At 39.6% G+C, this 20,880-nt stretch overlaps 1 protein-coding gene across 4 annotated transcripts in view; it reads right to left on the reverse strand.

Annotated features, from left to right (window-relative positions):
- The window catches only part of VGLL4 (vestigial like family member 4), a 142,304-nt gene that overhangs the window by 34,432 nt on the left and 86,992 nt on the right, over positions 1-20,880 (reverse strand). For 3 of the 4 annotated variants that reach the window (XM_039886748.1, XM_039886751.1, XM_039886749.1), the window contains one exon: positions 7,759-7,948. In XM_039886748.1, coding sequence (XP_039742682.1) covers positions 7,759-7,948 — 190 coding nt within the window. Of the gene's footprint in view, positions 1-7,758; positions 7,949-11,215; positions 11,298-20,880 lie in introns of all 4 variants that reach the window. The other variant, XM_039886750.1, reaches the window with a different exon arrangement.

The following is a 20,880-nucleotide window of genomic DNA, read 5'->3' on the forward strand; positions in this document are numbered from 1 at the left end:
CAGCATTAGGCAAAGATTCAACCTCACATGAAGCAGTTCTTGGATTACACCTCGCTGATGTGAAGCATTTATTAAAGACCCAGGCTCCCTTCTAACTTATTTATTCACAGAAATGTCCGTACTTGCTATACATTAGGAGAGTGGGGGATTTTTAAAAAATCCCTATGTAACAACATCTCAGTTTATGAGTTACTTATTTAGGATAACTAAAATTGAGGCTATAAAATATCCTCTTAAATTTCCAGAATACTTGTGGGAGTACTTAGAAGACTGTGTGTGAAAGTACAGAAGAATAGAGAATTTCAGAGCTAAAGCTTCCCAAGTTTGGAAGCCAGGAAGGATGTGGGAGAAAAAGAGAGAGAGCACATAGTCTGAGGGATTCTATTTCAAGAGTGTCTGATTTATGAAATCTGGAGATGGGGGCAGGGTGTCTTCATATACTTAAAGCAAACTTTAAAACATGCCAGTTTGAATCTTTTAGACTGAGGTTACTACTGGAGTGTGCCAGTAACTTAAAATTGGGTCAGATATTTTTGACAAGAACTAGAACAACTTAAAAAGCACTTTCCCGAACTTAAAGGAGATCTCGTTTGTTCTCGTAGGGTCCTCGCCTGTACAGAGACACCATTTCAAGCCTCTTCAGGCGAGGCTGAATACCATCTCTGAAAGGAACCACCACCAGTGCTGGGAGGGTTCCGCTTGTAATTACTGACGACCTTCATCATCTTATGCCCCTCCAACCACCTCTCATCTCCAAAGCATTTGTCAACTAGGTTTTGAGAGAGCTTAAATAGCAGGTTGTCCAAAACTACAAAATGTTAAGGTCCTTTATCACATGATTATTATTAGCAGCTGGAGACGAACGCTATTGATATAAATGTAACATGGTTGCTAAGAGCACTGGCTCTAGGAACAGGAAGCCTGGGTTTGGATTCCTGGCTCCACTACCTACTAGCTAGCTGTGTGACCTTGAATTAAGGTAACTAAAATCAGGGTTATAAAAAGTTACAGAACTGCTCGAGCCTTAGTTTTACCATCTGGAAAAGAGGGATAACAATAGTATCTACATCACAGGGTTGTGAGGATATGTGACGTGATCATGCCCATGAAGCATCTGCACAGTGCTTGGTACACATCGAGGCTCGACGGCCGCTGGATTAGTTAAGTCCCAATGCAGTGGCTGTCCTTGATTCTCCAGATGCTGAGAATCCTGACCCATCACCATTCTCAGTGATGAAAGGTTAGCCCGCTCTAGGGCTTGTGTGGACAGGAACACAACAGCAACATACAGTTCCATGTATAAAGGTGTTATTACTATTTACCTTACAGAACCCCAGTTGCTAGGTAGGGGATCAAGGTACTGAAACAACCCCAACTTCTCAATTTCCTCTGGGTCTAGTTTCAATTTAAAATGAGGACCTGCTTCCTCCACTTTCATGGAGTCGTGAGATAAGTAATTTCTTGGTAAACCTGTCCATACACGTCCAAACCAAAGGTACGAAAGAGATATAAGGACAAGAGTCACTAAGGAGAGTAATAATGCTGCCAAGGGTTACTCAGGGACGCCACAGACTAGACCCTCCAGAACATTTCCAGTACCATTTACACAATCAACTCCACTGGAAAAAAATAAAATAAAATAAACAGACAAAATCCAGAAGGAAAACCCAAAAATCGATTTGGCCAATAATCAGTAATTTTTCTTTACTGAGTTTCTATTATATGCCCAGCACTTGATTTCAAAGGCTTCACCCCAACCTTTACTCAAACTGAAAGAATTACTGGTTTGGGGTTTGTCTGTTTTCTCCCTTTTTCAATTCACCCTTATGGAGGAAAAAGTTAAGTGACTAGAGCCAAGCAGAGAAAACAGGGGTAGAGGGAAGAAGAAAAACAAGGAGAAAGAAGGAAGAAGAGAAAGACAAGAAGCAAAGGAAATGAAGCATCCGAGACTGGATAATGCATTCAAGGACCAACCAGAGTTGGCTACACTGGACTTGAGAAAAAACTTCAAAGGAATGGCCACAGAAGCAAAGAAAACAACAATGGACACATTTCACACCAGGACAGCATTTCAAAGGAGCACCACCAGTGAGAGGAGGCATTAGCATCTTTCACTGGGCCCTTCCTCACTGAGCAGCTGGTTACAGCACACGGCCAGTGACCACGACTTTGATCCCAGTGTGAGCATATGGGTTTTGCCCTGAGGCCAGGGGCAACTACTGTGCAAATGTACACCACTGATCAAAAAGAGGGTGCCTCCTCCAACTGGAACAGGAGCTCAAAGAGCACATTCTCTGGATAGCGGGTGCAATGCAATTCAACACAGAAATTATTTAGCACCTGTCATGTATGGGACACTGGATTGGGCAAGTGGCATCCTGAATATATACGATGTCCACCTTTAAGTACATGTAATCTCAACTCGAGTAAAATACAGTTATGGCATAATCAAATGATCATTGGTTTCAGTGTCTCACAGAGCAGGGTTAATTAATCCCAGCTCTACTTCTTTGGACACGTTATCCGCTCGAAGCCACAACTGCCATTTCTGCTACACACACACACACACACACACACACACACACACACACACACACACGTCATCTTAATGGGACACATTTATTGTGAGGGTTAAATGAGATAATACATTTATAGTGTCTGGCATAGGGCCAGTATATGGTACGCACTAAGTATATGATCCCTTCCACTCACTGCTGACTACTAAGAGAATGGGTCAACTGCACAGCGCTACTAGAAACCTTCATGTACAAAGCTGAAAACTGCTTTCTTTCCGAAAGTCACCCTAGATCGTATTCAACACAGAACTCTCACTAGGTTCTACCAGATAAGCAGCCTAGATTATGTCTCAAAACCAGTATGAATTTAGCATGCTGTTATACTACATGCTGTTATACTATATGCTATTATATTATATCATTAGCCTTCAAGAGTTTTTGTTATTACAAAAACATAAAATATTACAAAGGCACAAGGTTATCCACTGCAGCATTATTAGTATTATAAAATATTGGAAATTACCTAAGTGTCCAAACAAAGGGGACTGGCTGAATGAACTCTGGCACACGCATGCAGTGGAGTGCGAGGCAGCTGTGAAGAAGGATGGGGAACTAGGGGGAAAAGATTTCCACAATATATTGTCGAATGAAAACACCACAACACAAGTACATAAAAATGTTGCCTTATGTATGAGAAGGAAGGAGAAATGAGAAACCATTCACGTATGTGCTTACTTTAACAAAAAGAAACATGAAAAGGACAATCACAGACAGGAGCAGGGAACTAAAGAAGCGAAAGAGACAGAGAAGGGATACTTCTCCAAGTACTTTTTAATATAGTTTTGATTTTTTTTCCTTTCAGTTTTATTGAGATATAACTGAGACAGTACTGTATAAGATTAAAGTGTACAGCATAATGACTTTACTTATACTACAAAATGGTTGATTACTTTTAGAAGCATGTTAATGTTTCACATATTCCAAGAGTGAAATGAAATAAACAATAATGGAAAAAATCTACAACTGAATGGAAACAGAAATTAATGGACCCATGTATATGTTAATTAACACAACAACATTAAAAGGTGGGGAGGGGAAATAACTATTGAAGTTGGCACTTTGACTATTATTCCCTCAGCATAGGGAAGAAAAGAACCATCAACAAATATTAAACTTTTAGTAGGTTTGTTTTTCAAAGTGGTATGGCCACAGTAATTCTGAAATTATTTTATGCACACTATAGGACTGAACAATAAGAAAATGTGTTGACGCTGCTGGGAACCACGGAGACACAAATTTGGAATGAGGAAGGACAAGGAAGAACTCTATTAATATGAACTCATCCTTTGCCAGCTCTTTCCACTGAAAAGGTCTAGAATCAGTGCTCGACAGAACTCTCTGTGATAAAAATGTCCTATATGTGTGCTGTCCAATACGGTAGCCACTCGCCACATGTGCTTAATGAGCTTGAAATGTGGCTAGTGTAAATGAGGAACTAAATTTTTTACTTTATTTAATTTTAAATGTAAATTGCCACATGTAACTAGTGTCTACCATATTAGACAAGTCAAATCTAGAGGCAATGACACCACAGTAACACCTAACACTCAGATCTTGGCTTCTAAATACTATTTCCCACTAAAAGATATCAGAGTACCCTGGAGAAATGGCTGATTGCAAGGCCAGGGCAGGTAAGTTACAAGGTGAGCATCTTGTTTGCCAGAAAATAAAAAAGTGCTCAAAGGAAAAAAAGAGAGACATGTAACAAGGACACAAGAGCCAGTTGAAGGGGCTCTTATTTGCCAAATCTGGGACTGCTAGAACTCACTGAATGAAACAGGAATCCATGAGTCCATACGAATAACAGGGGAAAGGGAGAGCTCTTCCTCACCAGATCACATACTTAAACACCAAGGTCATAGAAAAAAAATTACTTATTGACATTTCCATGAGAAGAACCCCACTCTATACTCACCCCAACACACTTTATACCTTAATCCACTTTCTTTCTAAGTAGTAGGCAGAGTACTTTGTAACTTCCAAAAAAGACATTCATGTTCTTAACATTCTTCTTAGGAAACAAACAAAACACAAATATATATGTATATATTTCTCAGAGTCACCATATCAAGAAAATAATGAGTTCAAAAGACCCAGGTTATAAGGGGCTGGAATAAGAGCCTAGAAATTCTCAATTTCTAAGTTCTAGAGAAATCACCAAAGAAACCTCTCTTCTCTCTTCTCCTCTTCCCCATATCAAATCAGATGAAATTTAATCATACTCTCTGTAGCTTCCTACTCTGGCTCAGGGCTGCTCAGTGCCACTAGATCTCTCCATCTCTCTACTTCAGCGGTCCCCAACCTTTTTGGCACCAGGGATTGGGGCTCCTATGAGAATCCAATGCCTGATGATCTGAGGCAGTGATGCTAGCGCTGGGGAGCAGCTGCAAATACAGATGAAGTTTTGCTCGCTTGCCAGCCACTGTACCTTCTGCTGTGCAGCCCAGTTCCTAACAGGCCACAAACGGGTACCGGTCCATGGCCCAGGCATTGGGGATCCCTGCTCTACTATAAAATATCTCAATATGACAGTTATAATGAAATATAGCCAAAGCATGCATCTTTGAGACCCTCTTAGCTAGCTGTCAAAACTGTTTTTCAGCAACACTCCTTCCTCCAGAACTATTTTGATATTTTAGTGATAAAGCAAAATATATTTCACTACATGACATTAAGATGTAAGAGCAAAAATCATTTTGTAATTCCCTTAAACAAATACACTAAACCATTCTTTTCCAGTATGAATTTGTGATACGTTACTGAAAACTTCCTAGACATAGTGAATAAAAAGAGAGTACATGCTATACCTCAAACAGGGATCATTTCACCGAATCAAACAGCAATACGTCTAAGTACCTTACAACATCAAAAAGTTAGAGATGCAGCATCTTTTCAATTTGCCTGTGAAATCTGTCATTCAGCTCTTAGCAAACACACGTAAAAATAATAGTTATGTTGCCAAAATGAATAACTATCACATAGAAAACAAGTGGCACCAAAAGAAACTGACCGCCTTTCCTCCTTAGGTCCAGGAGTCTGGTCCATGGGGGGTATTGCTGTTTCTATTTTTCTAAAGCTCTGCATGATGAATCCAACTGTGAGTTGCACATGAAACCTAGCAATTCTATTTCTATTATTTACACTTTATTTATAGTGTCATCATAGACCTGTACTTCAAGATCATGTTTGTAACTATCTAAGGAGTTACAAAATCATTTTCTAAATGTTTGAACATTCTAACAGCAATATTAGTAATGACTAAAGCTAATGATTACTGTCTGCCGGGCACCAAACTAAAGCACTTACAATCATCCTACGAGGAAGGAACTATAATTACTCCCATTGAAAGATAAAGCTAGGATTTGACACCAAATTTCTGATAAAACACACTCAAACATTAAATTCACCACAATAATATTCTCATTCTCTATCATCAGTATCCGAATAATGGACTCACTACTAATAAAAAGTAATAGCTACATCAAATGACTATTATACTGTGCCAAAATCCTTGCAAATTTTAACTCAAAAGCTCACAACAGTTCTATACATTAACTATTATTATTGCCCATTTTACAAAGAAAGCTATTGAGCCCAAATTGAGTGATTGTCCAAGGCCTCACAACTGGTAAGAGGCAGAATTTGGATTAAAACTACGGCATGTATAATTCCAAAACACACTATATCTCAGGGCTGCCTCCCCTTTCCTTCCAATAAAACATATATCCCCTTTCCTTCCAATAAAACATATATTTTTTTAAAGTCTCTTATTTGGGTTTGGGGAAGAAAGAATGTAGGAGAAGAAATTCCTGGTAACAAAAGAATAAACTCCACATCGTTGAGCATCCAGGATCTAAATTATGAGTCAACCTCTGTTTGCGAGAGCTCATTGTTTTGCAGGGCCTTGTTGCTGGATTCCTGATTGTAGCAAATTCCAGGGCTCCAGACTGCAGGCTCAGCCTCTGACTAACACTACAGTGATTTATTGGAGGATAAATACCTCTGTCAGTGTGTCTTATGACTGCACACAACAGTCCAAGCAGGCTGGAATGCGTGGAATGCCGAGGACTGCTGGCGCTGAGGCAGCAGAGGGCTGCTGGCGTTATCGGCCACCTCTAACTGCGCAAGGTCCCCTCCACCAATGAGGAAACAGGAACTCTTCAAGCCTCACATCCCTGCCAGAACCAGCAGCATCCTCGGAAGTCAGAACCGGGGAAGCTGAGCATCTTCAATAATTACATAATATTAATTCATTCATGGGAAGCGGGGGGTAGTACCTGGATACACACAGAGACTCTTTCCAATAACCAGAGGTACCTCTCCACCTCTGCCAACACCCCAGAATCTGATCATACCACCTGGTTACACAATTGCCAGAGCAGACTCTCTCAGCAGCTGGCTGGGTATCTCCCAATTCCTGACAACGTGTGAAAAAGCACCACCCCACTCCCTTCACGAGGCACGTGTATGTCAGAAGAGAGTGCAAAGGGGAAGCTGTTTTCCAAATATAAACGTGATAATGTTGCACAGATTCAGACAGCTTTCGTTTCAACCCCTTCATTTCACAGATAAGGAAACTGAGGCCCAGAGTTACAGCAACACATGTCATAATTGTTATTGCCGAGTGTTAGTGACAGATCGAGGACTAGCACCCAGCTCTCCTGGCCCCAAGACTGGTTCTCCAATGGCTACAACAGGCTCACACACCAGATTTGATGGACAGCACCTCATCATAAATACAAAACGCCATCACTCCCGTTTTGGGAAGGTCTCAAGTTTATATCGTGAACACACACGGTGAGAATACTTTCTAGTGTGTATTTACAATTCTAGACTTTTAAGCGAAATATTTTACCGAAGTTTACTCAGATGATAACCTTCCCTTTATGTTCCTAGTATATAAAGACATTCACCAAAGGCTGATTCTCCTAACAACCATCAGTGGTACAAGCAAGAAAAGGTGATGTTTTGGACAACCAACCCAAAAAGCTCTAAGGGAACATTAATGTCCAGGAGGAAAACACGCGAATGATCATACAAGTAAGCCAGAAGGAAATAAGAGGTCTCTTGGTGAGTCATTAAAATCGGTTTAATACCCACTCCAGGCAGATGAGCACCATTCATCACTTCACTGTTGATACAAAGTTGCAAGAGAGACAGCATTCAAAACCAGAGAACTTACAGATGAGGGTTGAAGATGCGACTTATCTTGGAAGCATGGTCATTTTCACAGTCCAGGTCGTCATCCCCTTGTTCCATGCTGAACTTCCTCTTGCTGGGGCTGATGGGTGGGGGGCCTGTGCGGTGACTGGTGAGGGCAGATGCCACAGGGATGGTCTGCATCCTGGGTTCTCCCCTGAGAGCAGCTTCACCTATGAAAGAAAAATGATGTAGTCACCAAGCAGGAGAAATGTCCCCACCTCAGCCTCTGGCTCTCCCCGCCCGCCCAGCCCCTAGCAAAACTACTCCCAGTGGAAAGTTTTTGGCAACGTAACACGCTGCCTGCCATTCTCAGAACGCAGTCCGAGCATACGGTGAGCTGCCAAGCATGAGACATTTTACATAAATGTGGTTTTTTAACACAATAACTCTTTTTCCCCCCAGTTTTATTGAGATTTAACTGACATATAACATTATGTAAGTTTAAGGTGTACAACGTGTTGATTTGGTACACTTATATACTGCAAAACCTTTACCACCATAGAGTTAGCTAACACCTCCATTACCTCACGTAATTACTATTTCTTCAAAAACTCTTTAGGGTAGAGTTTAAAATTAAAAGTTGCAATAAAGTAACACAGGGAAAAAATATTGACCATAAACTATCTCAAAAGTTAATTTAAAACATGAAATGTCTCTTGATTTATGGGTATTTGACTCCATACCTATAAGAGAATGACCTAACACAGGGTTCATTAGAACAACCATGCCAAACTCACTTTTCTTGCTTGTTACATTTTTATTATATTTTTGGTATGTTGTCTTCTTTTTTTTTTGAGAATGAGGAAAATTTATTGGTTAATAATTCATATCTGCACAAAAAGTTAAAAGAAATAAAAATGCATTGTTTATTGGGAAATTTTATTCTTAGAGGACACTAAAAATGGCATGTTAAAAATGACTATCAACAGTCTGCATAAAATTTATCATGAGCTTAATACACAGGTACAGTTCTCAAAACATTTTTCAAAGTCAGACACTCAAATTAGAGTTCACATTTTGATCTTATTCAACATCTTGATGCTTTTCATTCTCTTTTTTAAAAGGCTTTGTGCTAGGTGATAACTTTGTGCCTCGTGAATAAAAAATAAGTATAACCCTTTATATGCTTATATAATAAGGGTTATATACGATCTAAATTTATAAACAAGAGTAATAACTACTTTAAGAGAAAACTTTTAAGTTTTCTAAGTCATATGAGGGTAGGGGGATCTAAATTTTTCACAAAGAATAACCCTTTTGTTGTGCTATTCGTATTGGTCTCTAAGGCCTGACCAATTTTGTTTCTACTTGGTCACAATTTGAGAGTGATATCAGGGTAAAGTCAAGTTCATCCGAGGCCTTGTGGTACCTAAGAAAGGGAATCTTTGTTTGCCACCGCTCATTTTCATATCATCACAGATGTGTGGGCAGTTTTAACAGTCGTTTACTTCATACACGTATGACAAATACGATTTTGTGGGGGAAAGGAGTGAGGAAAAAACCTTCTGACTGTTTACCAGGAAAAATAAAAAATTTGCCAATTTAGTCACCAACATATAAACTAGCAAATATACAGTGACCCATAATACACCTCCAATAAGGATTTCTTTTAGGGATTTTGGCCCCAGTGCAAACTGGAACTTTCCGCTTTAAATGAGATACCTTAAACAGGCCTTATGCTGGCCTACTACACTCAGAAATTCAGTAGGATTTTGGCTGACCTCTACTTTCAATTTAGTAATTTTTTGTTTAAACAAATGAACAAGCAAATAAAACACTGCTAATATTTACACCTTGATAGGTTAGAAAATATTCTTTCTAAATATGCCCCTCATTCTTACATTTGCCTCCTCCACAGGGAGGACAGAAGGAATTTCCAGTGCAAAGTGTCAAGTAGCCCAGCTAACTTTTGGAGAAGCCCTGATGATACCCCCAAGAACTCAGCCACTGCAAATCAAACCTCGTCAACCCAGCAGAGCCACCAGGCCCTCCACCCAGTGTTTCTCCACATCTCTGGCAGGACTAGCAGGGTGAGGAGTACTCAGACTCTGTGTGGACCCCTGGGCTTTGGAAGCCATTTCATCAGTTGCCAGATGTGTGTCAACAGCAGTTGCCATGGAAAACCACCACCACAGCAACAAATTCAAATCACTCCACAAAAAGGAAGAGTCACTTAACACAGCATACAGTGTTACGTGAAAAGCAAAACTCTTGGGGTAAGAACAACATTCCCGCACCACTCCCCAATATCCATTTAGTGTAAGTTCTTGGGCTTGTTTGCATTTCAAGTTCATCAAATTGATTATCTTTCTTTAAGACTGAATCACTGATGTCTAACATACAAAGAAAATCCACAGGAATCCTTTAGAAACACTGGAGATTCCTAACCTGGGGTATAATGGACCCATAGGGGAACCACAGGTGGTCGTCCCCTAGGGGCTATGACGTAACTACCAGATCCTCTAGAGATGATAGGACACGCATGCTGCTGCCGCTGGAAGGGGCCTGTACACACAGATGCCCTCAAGCATACTTTGGGTTTTGCTGCCTTAGTTCAATATTACGAAAGTAATAATTTCTTAGTAAATGTTGGGTGCTTGCTTGATCAGTTGTAGGACTGTGGATCACAGAATCAGATCACTAATTATAAAGGCTGAAGGAATGAGAAATCTGTGCCCCGAACACGGAGAGACCTACTCAGGGTCACACAGTTAAAAGGTTAACCGTAGGAAAGAATCCATGCCCCCTGCCTATCAGACTAACACCCCCTCTTCTTAAACACGGTGCAAGGCCCACATATTGCTTAGAGCGAAGAAACTATGGGTAGAAGGAAAAGAATCCACAATTAGAAGGGCAGACACAGGTCTGGTCTGCCGAATGCCTTCATTCATCTTTGGGCCTCCACCCTTAAGGACCATCGCCCAACACTTGTATTGTAGAGCAGAATTTGTTGTTATTGTGTATGTAGCAAAGGAGGATTAAAATTATTTTTAGTAAAATAGAGAACATTTTGTCTGGAGTCAAGACACTTGCAGGACACTCTCCCTTTATTTAGGACTGGGCAAAAACGAGCACACGCTTCTCCTCTAGGCCTCTATACAATGAAGGGATGGACTAGCTAACATTGAAGATTCCTTCAACCCTTGCGATCCAATTTACGATCCACAGTCCTATAAATAAGTGATCAAGTAACCAACCAACATTTACTAAGAAATTATTACTTGTATAATATTAAACTAAGGTAGCAAAATATGTACCTCGGATTTTAAAAAAGAAAAGGTGCATCCACGGTAAAATAAATTTGAAAATCACGAGATTAAACAATTTCACAGGCGTTTCTTAACTGCAGGCCTTCTAATGCACATGCCAGTCTCCAAGATAGAAACAGAGCAGAGCTACTTTCAATCACTCCCCCAATCCCCACCCTTCGCACACACCTCTGTAAACTCAGTCTTCCAAGGCACCGGTCTGAGTATGTCAATCCATCCTAATCTCAAACATCTGGGGGCTCACCAATCACTGATAAAAAAAAATAAAAAATAAAAAAAGACTATCAAGACTGCTACTGTATTCAGAACCAACATGTGGTCCCAGCTACCTTTATGGTCTGTGTTCCTAGTATTCCCTCTTTTTAATCTCTGAAAATTCAGCCCTAAAAGTTAAACTAGACTAGTCACCATTCCAGAGAGAACACACAGTCCAACCTCAAGATCTTTACTCAGCTTCTTCCCCTAATCTTCTTGTATTTAAATCTTTTGCATCCTGCAAAAGCCACTTAAAATGCCACCTCCTTCAGGTTGTTTTCCTTGATTCTTCAATCTCAAAGTCATCTCTTCTTCCTCTGAACACCCATAGAAATTTATCGCTATGGTACTTCCCTTCCTGCTTTGTTCTGTAATCCTTGAAGCAGGGAATATTTTATTCATTTTATATACTTGAGAGCGTGGAGCACAATACTTTCCACACATAGATGGTCAGTAAATACTGACTGAATAAATGAAGCAGGGCAACAAGGTGCCCAGGTCATAGAGTTTTAGGGTATGTTAAAGATCAAAGATGCCATAGAATAAAAAATTTTAAAAGATCTATTTAAGAATATATTTACATAAAGACTCTTACAACTCAACGATAAAATGATAACCCAATATAAAAATAGGAAAGGATCTGAACATTTTTCCAAAGATATATACAAATGGCCAATAAGCACATGGAAAGGTGTCCAATGCCACTAGCCATCAGAGTAACAAAGATTAAAACCACAGTAAGTTACCACTTCGCACCCACTATAATCAAAAAACAGACAATAACAAATGCTGATGAGGATATAGAGAAGTTGAAACCCTCATGCATTGCTGGTATGAATGTAAAATGGTGCCATTGCTGAGGAACAGTCTGGCAATTCCTCAAAAGTTAAACACAGTTACCATATGACCCAGCAATTCCACTCCTAGGTACATAGCCAAGAGAAATGAAAACATATTTTCACACAAAAACTTAAATATGACTGTTCATTACAGCATTATTCATTATAGCCAAAAACCAAATGTCTATCACCTGATGAATGGATACCAAATGTGAATATATCCATTCGATAAAATATTATCCAGCCATAAAAAGGAATTAAATACTAATCATGCTACAGCATGGATGAACCTAGAAAACAGTATGCCAAGTGAAAGAAGCCAGACACAAAAGTCCATATATTTCTGATTCCATTTAGATGAAATGTCCAGAATAGGCAAATCCAAAAAGATAAAAAGTAGATCAGTGATTGCTAGGAGCTGGGAGAAGGGGGAATGGAAAGTGACTGCTAATGAGCACAGGGTTTCTTTTGGGGGATGATGAAAATGTTCTAAAATTGATTGTGGTGAAGGTTACACAACTCTGTGAATATACTAAAAACCACTGATGTGCATACTTTAAATGGGTGAATTGTCTGGTATGTGACTTATACCTTATTAAAGTTGTTAATATCCTCCCAAATAAGAATATATTTGTAAGTAGACCCCAGTATTATTAGATCCTTTTCTCTCAGGTTTTTCACACTTAACCAAGCATCCATTAATTTTCCCTGAAAAGAAACATTTTGTTATTATAGCCATATCTCTCTACTATGTCTCAGTTCAGATAAGCTCCAGCTCAGCTTTTAATCAGACTGAGTTGGAGTGCCTGTTATATACTGAAGGCTGTACGAAGTACTGTCAGAAAAACAAATGATGACACTTATACAAGCAGAGGAGGGAAAAAATACATACCAGAAGGAACTTATTTTGGGGGTATAAAAGACTTTTTTTTTGTACTATTGGGTATTTTAAATTTCAAAATGGTTTGGTAATTGGAAAAGGAGAAAAGATTATCTTTCTTTTTCAAGAATAAACAGGAGAAGGGAGATTTGAACTGTCTGAGCAACCCAGTATTTTAAGTTTCTCAAGTTGGCTTAACTACAACTGTCAATTTAATTTTTTTTTTTAATTTGCAAAAGGAGTTTAATTTTTAATATGTTTGGGCTTTTTATCTATGAAGAAAAATGCAAAAAATTACTTAACTTCCGTTTTTAGTCATGATGGAAGTTCCAATATATGGACCAAAATATTTCTTAACTATTTCTTCCAATTAAAGATGAGAAAAGATTTGGCCCAGGATTTCACAAGACTCAGCAGATATTAATTGCAATGAAAAAAAATTAAGAGAGAGAAACAAAAAAGAAAATCATTTAGCTTTATGATGTACCATATAATGATTTTGGTGAAATATAAGAAATTTCTTTTTAAGTCAGAATGGAGAGGAGAGTCAAGACCCAGGAATATATAAGCCTAGTTTCAGAACCCTGTTATTACAATATTTCAACAATTCTAAGACTGTATTTCCAACACTTTATTACAGCTGAGGCTGAAGTTTGTCGTACAGTCAAATAGGCAGGATTATTGCTTAGAAGGATGTGAAACAACCCTTCATCTTAGACAGGATGCAACATGGAATCTAACTGGAGGGCCTTCCAAACAGTACTCAGCTGTTCTTCATTTGTAAATTTAAGTGGTTCAATTAGATCATCTTGAAGGCCTAACTTTGGCTTTAAGAGTCTACACTCTACATAATGTTGTCTTATTTTAATTGCTGATTGAGAAATACTAAACTTTTACAGGACACTTTACATGGTACGAGGAAAAAATTGATTCAACTAATTTGACAAGTATTGTCGAACAATAATTTACCTCGTCACTGAAGGAGATTTAATTAAAACTCAAGTACACTTCTAATTCTCAGTGTTCCAGCTTCGTTCATTTATTCAAATACTACAAGAAAGTTGTAGTTAGTCAATTGAAACCAGAGATGAATATAATCTGGTCCACAAAATACGAGTTTGACTTTCATACAACTAACTGAATGATCAAAGCCAAGACCTTCAACATGGAGATGAGGCAAGTGATTTAGTTTCAGGGAGATTAATGGATTCAAGGGAAAAGCAGCAACACCAGCATTAGAAACTGGGTCCTTCAACTGCCCATCACAGCACCAACTCTGTGGGCCAACTGCCAGACAGGGATTTGTGACTGCATTTAAGACTGTGGCATGACTCAAGAGAAATTAATCAAAATAATGGCATTTGTTGTCATTCTATGAAGGTTAGTCAAACAGTGTAAAGCTGAAATGCCAATACTTGTGTTTATGGAAAAGGGGAAGGTATAACTATGCTAAAAAGTATCCTGCTAAAACTTTTAAGGATAGGTTTTTCACAAAAATCTCTAGGTAGCCCAACAGAGTTTTCTGCCATAATTTAAATCTTTGCTGTGGCCAAGACTTTACGTTCTGTTCCCCTCACCACCCCTTTTATCATGTCTGAACCTAAAGCAAAGAAGTAAAACTACAGATGCCCCTACGCCAGCCACTCGGCTATGTGGATGTCTCCTGTCTGACCACAGTCCACAGCGAGCCGACTGACATCACCCTACTGGCAAGAGAGCACCCTGATAAAACAACTGCACTCTAACATTTCACAACCCAGCTCGCCTCTCACAAACTCATGACCATGCAGGGCAGAAGCCCCGGCAGCCAAGGCTTATTCATTTTCTTTCAAATAATACTTCTTTGTCTCACGGACTAGCAGCTGGATAGAAGACTGTGAAGTCAACCTCTTTCAAATAGTTCAACTCGTGGCTATCCCTATTCTAGTTAACTTCTTCTTTCTTTCTTTTTTCTTTTCTTCTTCTTTTTTTTTTTAAGAGGGCTGTTAGGCAAGACGATGAAACCCAGGCGAGCCAGCAGAGATAAAAGATGTGACGTAGTGTCTGCCAACAGCAGAAGGACTGCACAAGATTCTACAACTCAGGGATGGAGCCCACTTTCCCATCACCCCTTGAGGTGCAACACAAATGCCTTTCCCGCTGTTCCTCTCAGGTAGCCCCAGACTAATAGCTCTAAACTTGCAGAGCCCGATTCTTATATCTGAAGGCCAAACTCTCAGCTAAAGGTCACTAAGGTCCGCTCAGCCAGGCGGGGGAGGCTATGCCATGTCCTGAGCACTGACTGAGCTTGGTTTGAGCAGATCAGATCTCATGTTTTCATTAGAGCAACAATGAGATTATAGAGAAAAAAAATCCTGCAACTCTGGAGGTCGCTGCCAGATCAAAACCTGCCAAGGAGGGGAGGAGACCAATGGGCTGGCACTGAAAGAAAGTGGACTTCTTGACTCAGTACCAGGAAAAGTGTAGAGATTCATGCTGTGCCTCAAGGTGAAGGAACACACAGGAGAGACAAGGGCTCATTCTGAAAAGCACAGGTGAAGGGGAGGGGGTCCCTGGAGACCAGGTGGGGGTCTCATCCAGATTGAGACTCAGTGTGTCCAGGTGGCGCCTGTTCCCAGACATGCCCCAAGGGTGGATGATGTTGACAGTCCCTAATGGTTTTAAATATCTGTAATTCTATAGGGGCAAGAAGGGAAAGGGTAATAAAATAATCCCAAAGAAATGGTAGTAAGATGTCTATAATTCTCAATATCCATTCTAAATATACACTAGAACGTTTTAAAAAGTTGAATAGAAAGGTTAATCTGAATATCAAAAAGTACTGAAAATATTTTAAAGTAAATTAAAAACTGTTATATTCACATCCACATATTATTCATTTAATTAGCAAGTTCTACATTATTTAAAATAAATTTGCATTTAGGGTTTTAAAAAGTTCTTAAAATCTCACTTACTATATTGAATTTATAACTACACTGTATCTTCATAGATTATGTAACACTAACCTGGATGAAATTATCACAAAGTAAGAGGACTCAAATTAATGTCTTACTATACATCATCCTAGCTTAAAGAAAAATTCAGGTACCTAACAGTGACATAATAAGGCTGACGATTATCAGATCTCAGTGTTAGGTTTGGTTCTGGTTTTGTAAATCGTGACTGGGATTCAAAAAGATCAAATGCCTGTCCATGTCCTCAGTTTCCTGAGCCAGATCTAATAACCACACCGTTTACTCTTGGTCCACCGACCACAGACTGCGGCTATGGCTGTAATATGGGGTACAGAGGGTTCTGAGTAACTCGGGATGAAAGCTCTGCTTTTACTGTACTGGTGCAGGTGGAAGGACTGTGTCTGCCTGGATATTAGTATCGGACAATGTAGCTCATGTCCTCACAATCCCCATCTGGGGCCCCAGCACTGACACAAGACCTGTGAATCCGAAGAAGATAACATCAAGCAGATAACATCAGTTCAAGAAGCTTTAATGCCAAGTGCACAGAACTCTCCTTAATAAAAAAGACACTTTCAGCCTGCCATAAAAGCTTCACTACATTTACTTGCAAATCTACTTTTGTAACATGTTACTGTTAATAAGGAGGAGGAGAACTATGAAAGCAAAGTGTCTGCAGATGCAACTGGAATCAGGCACTTTGCTAGGGGCTCAATTTCCTCTCAGGGTGTAGCTTATTATAAATGTTTAGAAGGAATTGCTGAATGAGGGTTGTTCTAACCTCTTCAACATTGGGGCCACCTCCCGTGGGACTCCACTTGTCAACTAAATAGAGGAATTAGGCTGAGACAGAATGGTATCACCTCTTCAAAACGTGAGTTAAAAATATCCAAAGAAATTCTCTTTAAGCCTTTGGCGTGTAACAGGTTGAACATCTAAGGTAACATGGTAGTATCTGCATCTTCAAAATCTTCTTTAATTAAAGGGAATTCTGGAGAGTATGACTAGGCCAGGGGCCCTGAGAGGGCTGGGCCTTAAAATCAGTCACTGACCACTGGAGAATGAAAGAAAAAGACAACTTTTGGGAATGGGAGGAGTGACTGGAAAATTAAACTTTCCTTCCCCTGATCTCCCATAACATTCTGAACCTCTAGAAGGAACTTATTACAGCTTGTGCACCCAAAGCGTTTCCTCATGTCCTGCTACTCTTTGTGACACCTTGTGTGTGGCCGGTGTGCCCTGTAAGGCAGGGGGCATCGTTTCTGCACCCCTGACCACAGCAGCCCAGTGCAGAGGACCAGGGCAGGAAGTGGGCTTTGCAACCACAAAAAGGTGTGATCTTGGCAAAGTCTCTTCATTTCTCTTGAGCCTCTATTTCTTCACCTACCTCGAGGGATTTTTGTGAGAATCAATGAAAACTTACATTAAGTTCCCAGAACAGGCCATTTTTTATTATACTATTTGTTGAATTCCATCAGTTGATAAGACTCCCATTTAGAGGATGAAATGAATAGAGGCAAAGGGAACTTCTCCAAATGTCTCGCCCACTATTCAGGAAAGTTCCTCTCCTCTAATAAACTTAGCACATATAGAGTTTCCACCAACTAATCTAAAAGACATAGTGCCAAGGAGCATGGGTCAGTGAGCAGTCCAAATCTGTTCCACTGAGAGTGAGCAAGGTGATCTTGGGGCTGCTACCTGACTTCCTATGACTGTTTCCACATGTGTGAAAATTCGCACAGAGGCCTTGAACTAGTTCAAGGACTAAACAAAAAACTTGGCACCGTGCCCAGTGCTTGCTAAACCCATGACCCCTCTTCCCCACATATACATTCTCAATTCATTTGCTTGCTTCCATTCACCTTTTTCTCAACTAGAATGTGTTTGGAAGTCCCCTGGCCAATTTGTATTCATCTCTGACATTCAAATCCCAATCCAAAGACATTCTGCTGCAGCTTTTGATACCTTCTAGCTGGGCTGAACTGCATGGCAGAGTCCTAGTGACAGTCTAACACTGACCACACCCAGCTCAAAAACTACAGATTCCGGAGCAAGACTAACATGTTTGCTGTGGTCTCTCAAAAGATAAACAGGTAATCTTGTTTTCTGTAACATATTCTAGACCAGACTCTAAGGAATAAGATGAGGCTCCTCGGAACCAATTCAAATTCTTACACAAACTGGCATATGGACTGCTGTAGGTCATGTCCAGGACAACCTATTTCAAATATGAAATCTCATTATCGGCTCCAAAGCCTTGACAGTAGGAGTTGGCAGGTAACTAGAACATGACAAATATTCTAAGTCAAAGATCTCAGAAAGTCATTCCGCTGTCCCATAAAGATGCATTAACTTATTACTTATCGTTGCTAAATATGCTGGTTTCAGAAGCACCAGAGTGAATTTTCCAAGGATTAAATTAGGACAGAAAGTTCAAAGACTCCACAACACTGGGAGAGTGAAAGCTGCATTAAGAAGTCAGGCATGCACATAATTCAAATACCTAATAACCACGAAGACTGGTAAAATGAGCAATTTAAAGTAAGACTTTGCAAACTGTATCACTGAAAGAGCTAAGTCCCTAAGGAAATAATTTTATTTTTCCCAACTTTTCATTTCAAAAAAAATGTTTTAAGCTATTGGAAAGCAGAATGAACAGACAGTGAACATCCCATTCCCTTCACCTTGCTTTCAGTTTTTAAAATAACCTGTAGACGTGGTATTTCACCCCTAACTACTTCAACAAGTGTCTTCTAAGAGCAAGACATTCTCCTTCATAGTCACAATGCCATTATGACATCCAAGAAACTTAAAGTTGACATACTGTCATTAATATCCAATCCATATTCAAATTTCCCCAACTGAACTATTTCTTTGGGGTGGGGGGGAGCGCATCCAGGATCCAATCAAGAATCACATACTGCTCAGTGTAGTTGTCAGTTATCATGTCTCTTTATTTTCTTTTCTATAAAGGAACTTTTTCTTCTATCTTTTTTTTTCCTTTTCCTGACACTGATCTTTTTAAATAATCCAGACCAATTAGCTGTCCTACAATTTTTGGTGGTCTGGTCATCTCGTGATTAGACATGAGCTGAGCATTTCTGGCAAGAACACTACAGAGGTGATAATCAGTGCATCGCATCAGGCAAAATCAGGTGCCGCTTCATCCCACTGCTGCTGAAGTAAGCTTGATTACTTGGCTAAAATGGTGCCCACAGACTTCTCTAGTATAAAAAAGTAACCTTTTCTCTTTTACTGTCATAATTTGGGGGTACGCACCTTGTCATTATCACTCAATCTCTTGCTCATTTATTAAACATCATTTATTCGCTACGGAAGAGACAAGAGCTAAGCTAGATGAAACAGGGCACCCCTGATTACAAATCAGTACAGTATGATTTGGGAAACACTTATATTAAAGATGGTTAAAAGAAAAACATAAGAAAACCCGCAATATAATCAGGCCCTAGCTTATACTCTTCCTGGAATATAGGAGGTGCTCAATAAATATTTGAATAAATTGACCTGAATGGTTCAGGCAAATAAAAACTATTGACACTAACTGACCATCCTTCCAGTTCTTCTCACCTTAGGCTGATAGTCTTCGAACATGGTCACCCAGCCTCCCATCACAAGAGATTAAAGTACCTGATAGACTGGGCTGCTGGAGTAAATCTAAAACTTTTCAACCTGGTAGGCAGTCTAGACCTCCACAGTCCATCCCTTCAGCCTTACTCCTCTCTTTCCAGGTTTCACACCCCTCCCAAACTCCACTGCTCAAGCTGTCCACTCATGCTGGGAATGCTCTTCTGCCTCCCCTCCCATCTATCTAAAGCATCTGCTCACTTTCAGGTCTGGGCTACAGTGTAAATCCTTGGCAAGTCAGCATTCCTTGGTCTTCACTATCTTAAAATATTTATAAGCCTTACTGTCTGCATCATGCAGTGTCTCTTAATCATGTTACCTAGCTGCAGCACTATTTACCAACATTTTGACAAAGATGGTAAGCCATCAGGCCACTTCATGGACCTGGGGTTCCAGGGGCACACCCTCATCTATTTTCTTTGCTCTGAAAGTTGCTGCCAACCTTTCTTCTCAAGACAGTCCTCATCCCAAAAGAATAATTAAGAGGAACTAGTAACCCTGACAAATCATCCAAGAAACTGACACACAGAGCTTTTATTTTGAAGGCTAATTGTTAACTGTTTAATATAATCCTATCTAAGGAAGGTATGAGGCTTAGGACTAGCGGAAGAAATAGGTTCTCTCAAAAGCATTTTAATAACTGGTATGTTTGCAGGAATTAAGAAAAACAAAAAGATGTTTGATATCTGGTTACTTGCCTAAAGGAACTTCAGCTCTTATAGGAGTGATAAGTCATGGAGATAAGTAACTAAAGGGAAGAACATGATAAATGTCAAAATAAAAGAGGTGGCTCTTTAAATGGGTGAATTATCTGGCATGTGAATCACATCTCAACAAAGCTGTTAAACAACAACAAAAATCACTGAGGACCACAAAGAGGTTTTGCTTATATAGGTTATATCTATCTATAATTACCATATTAGGAATAAAAAAATTAAAAAGGAGATAGTGTTCAAATTTTTGAAGATAAAGATAAACTCAATGCATTAAAAAGAGAGAGAGAGAAGCTTATGAGCAGTTTGCAGGAAAAACGTACAGATTATAGCTGTAAAAGTCAGGAGTGGGATTTGAAAAATAGGTAGGATTTGGACACTAAGACATGGTGGATATGGGCATTCCAGTTGGGGACAAGTGTATGAATAAGTAGAGAGAGCAAGAACAACTGTGTGTGTGTGTGCGAGATCAATCTAACTGGAACAAAGGGCTAGCAGTAAAGAGTTAGGTTAAACAGATAGATGGGTCGGTCAGATAATAAAGGGC

This window comes from Pteropus medius, unplaced genomic scaffold (assembly GCF_902729225.1).
Source record: "Pteropus medius unplaced genomic scaffold, Ma_sr-lr_union100, whole genome shotgun sequence".
Lineage (NCBI taxonomy): Eukaryota > Metazoa > Chordata > Mammalia > Chiroptera > Pteropodidae > Pteropus > Pteropus medius.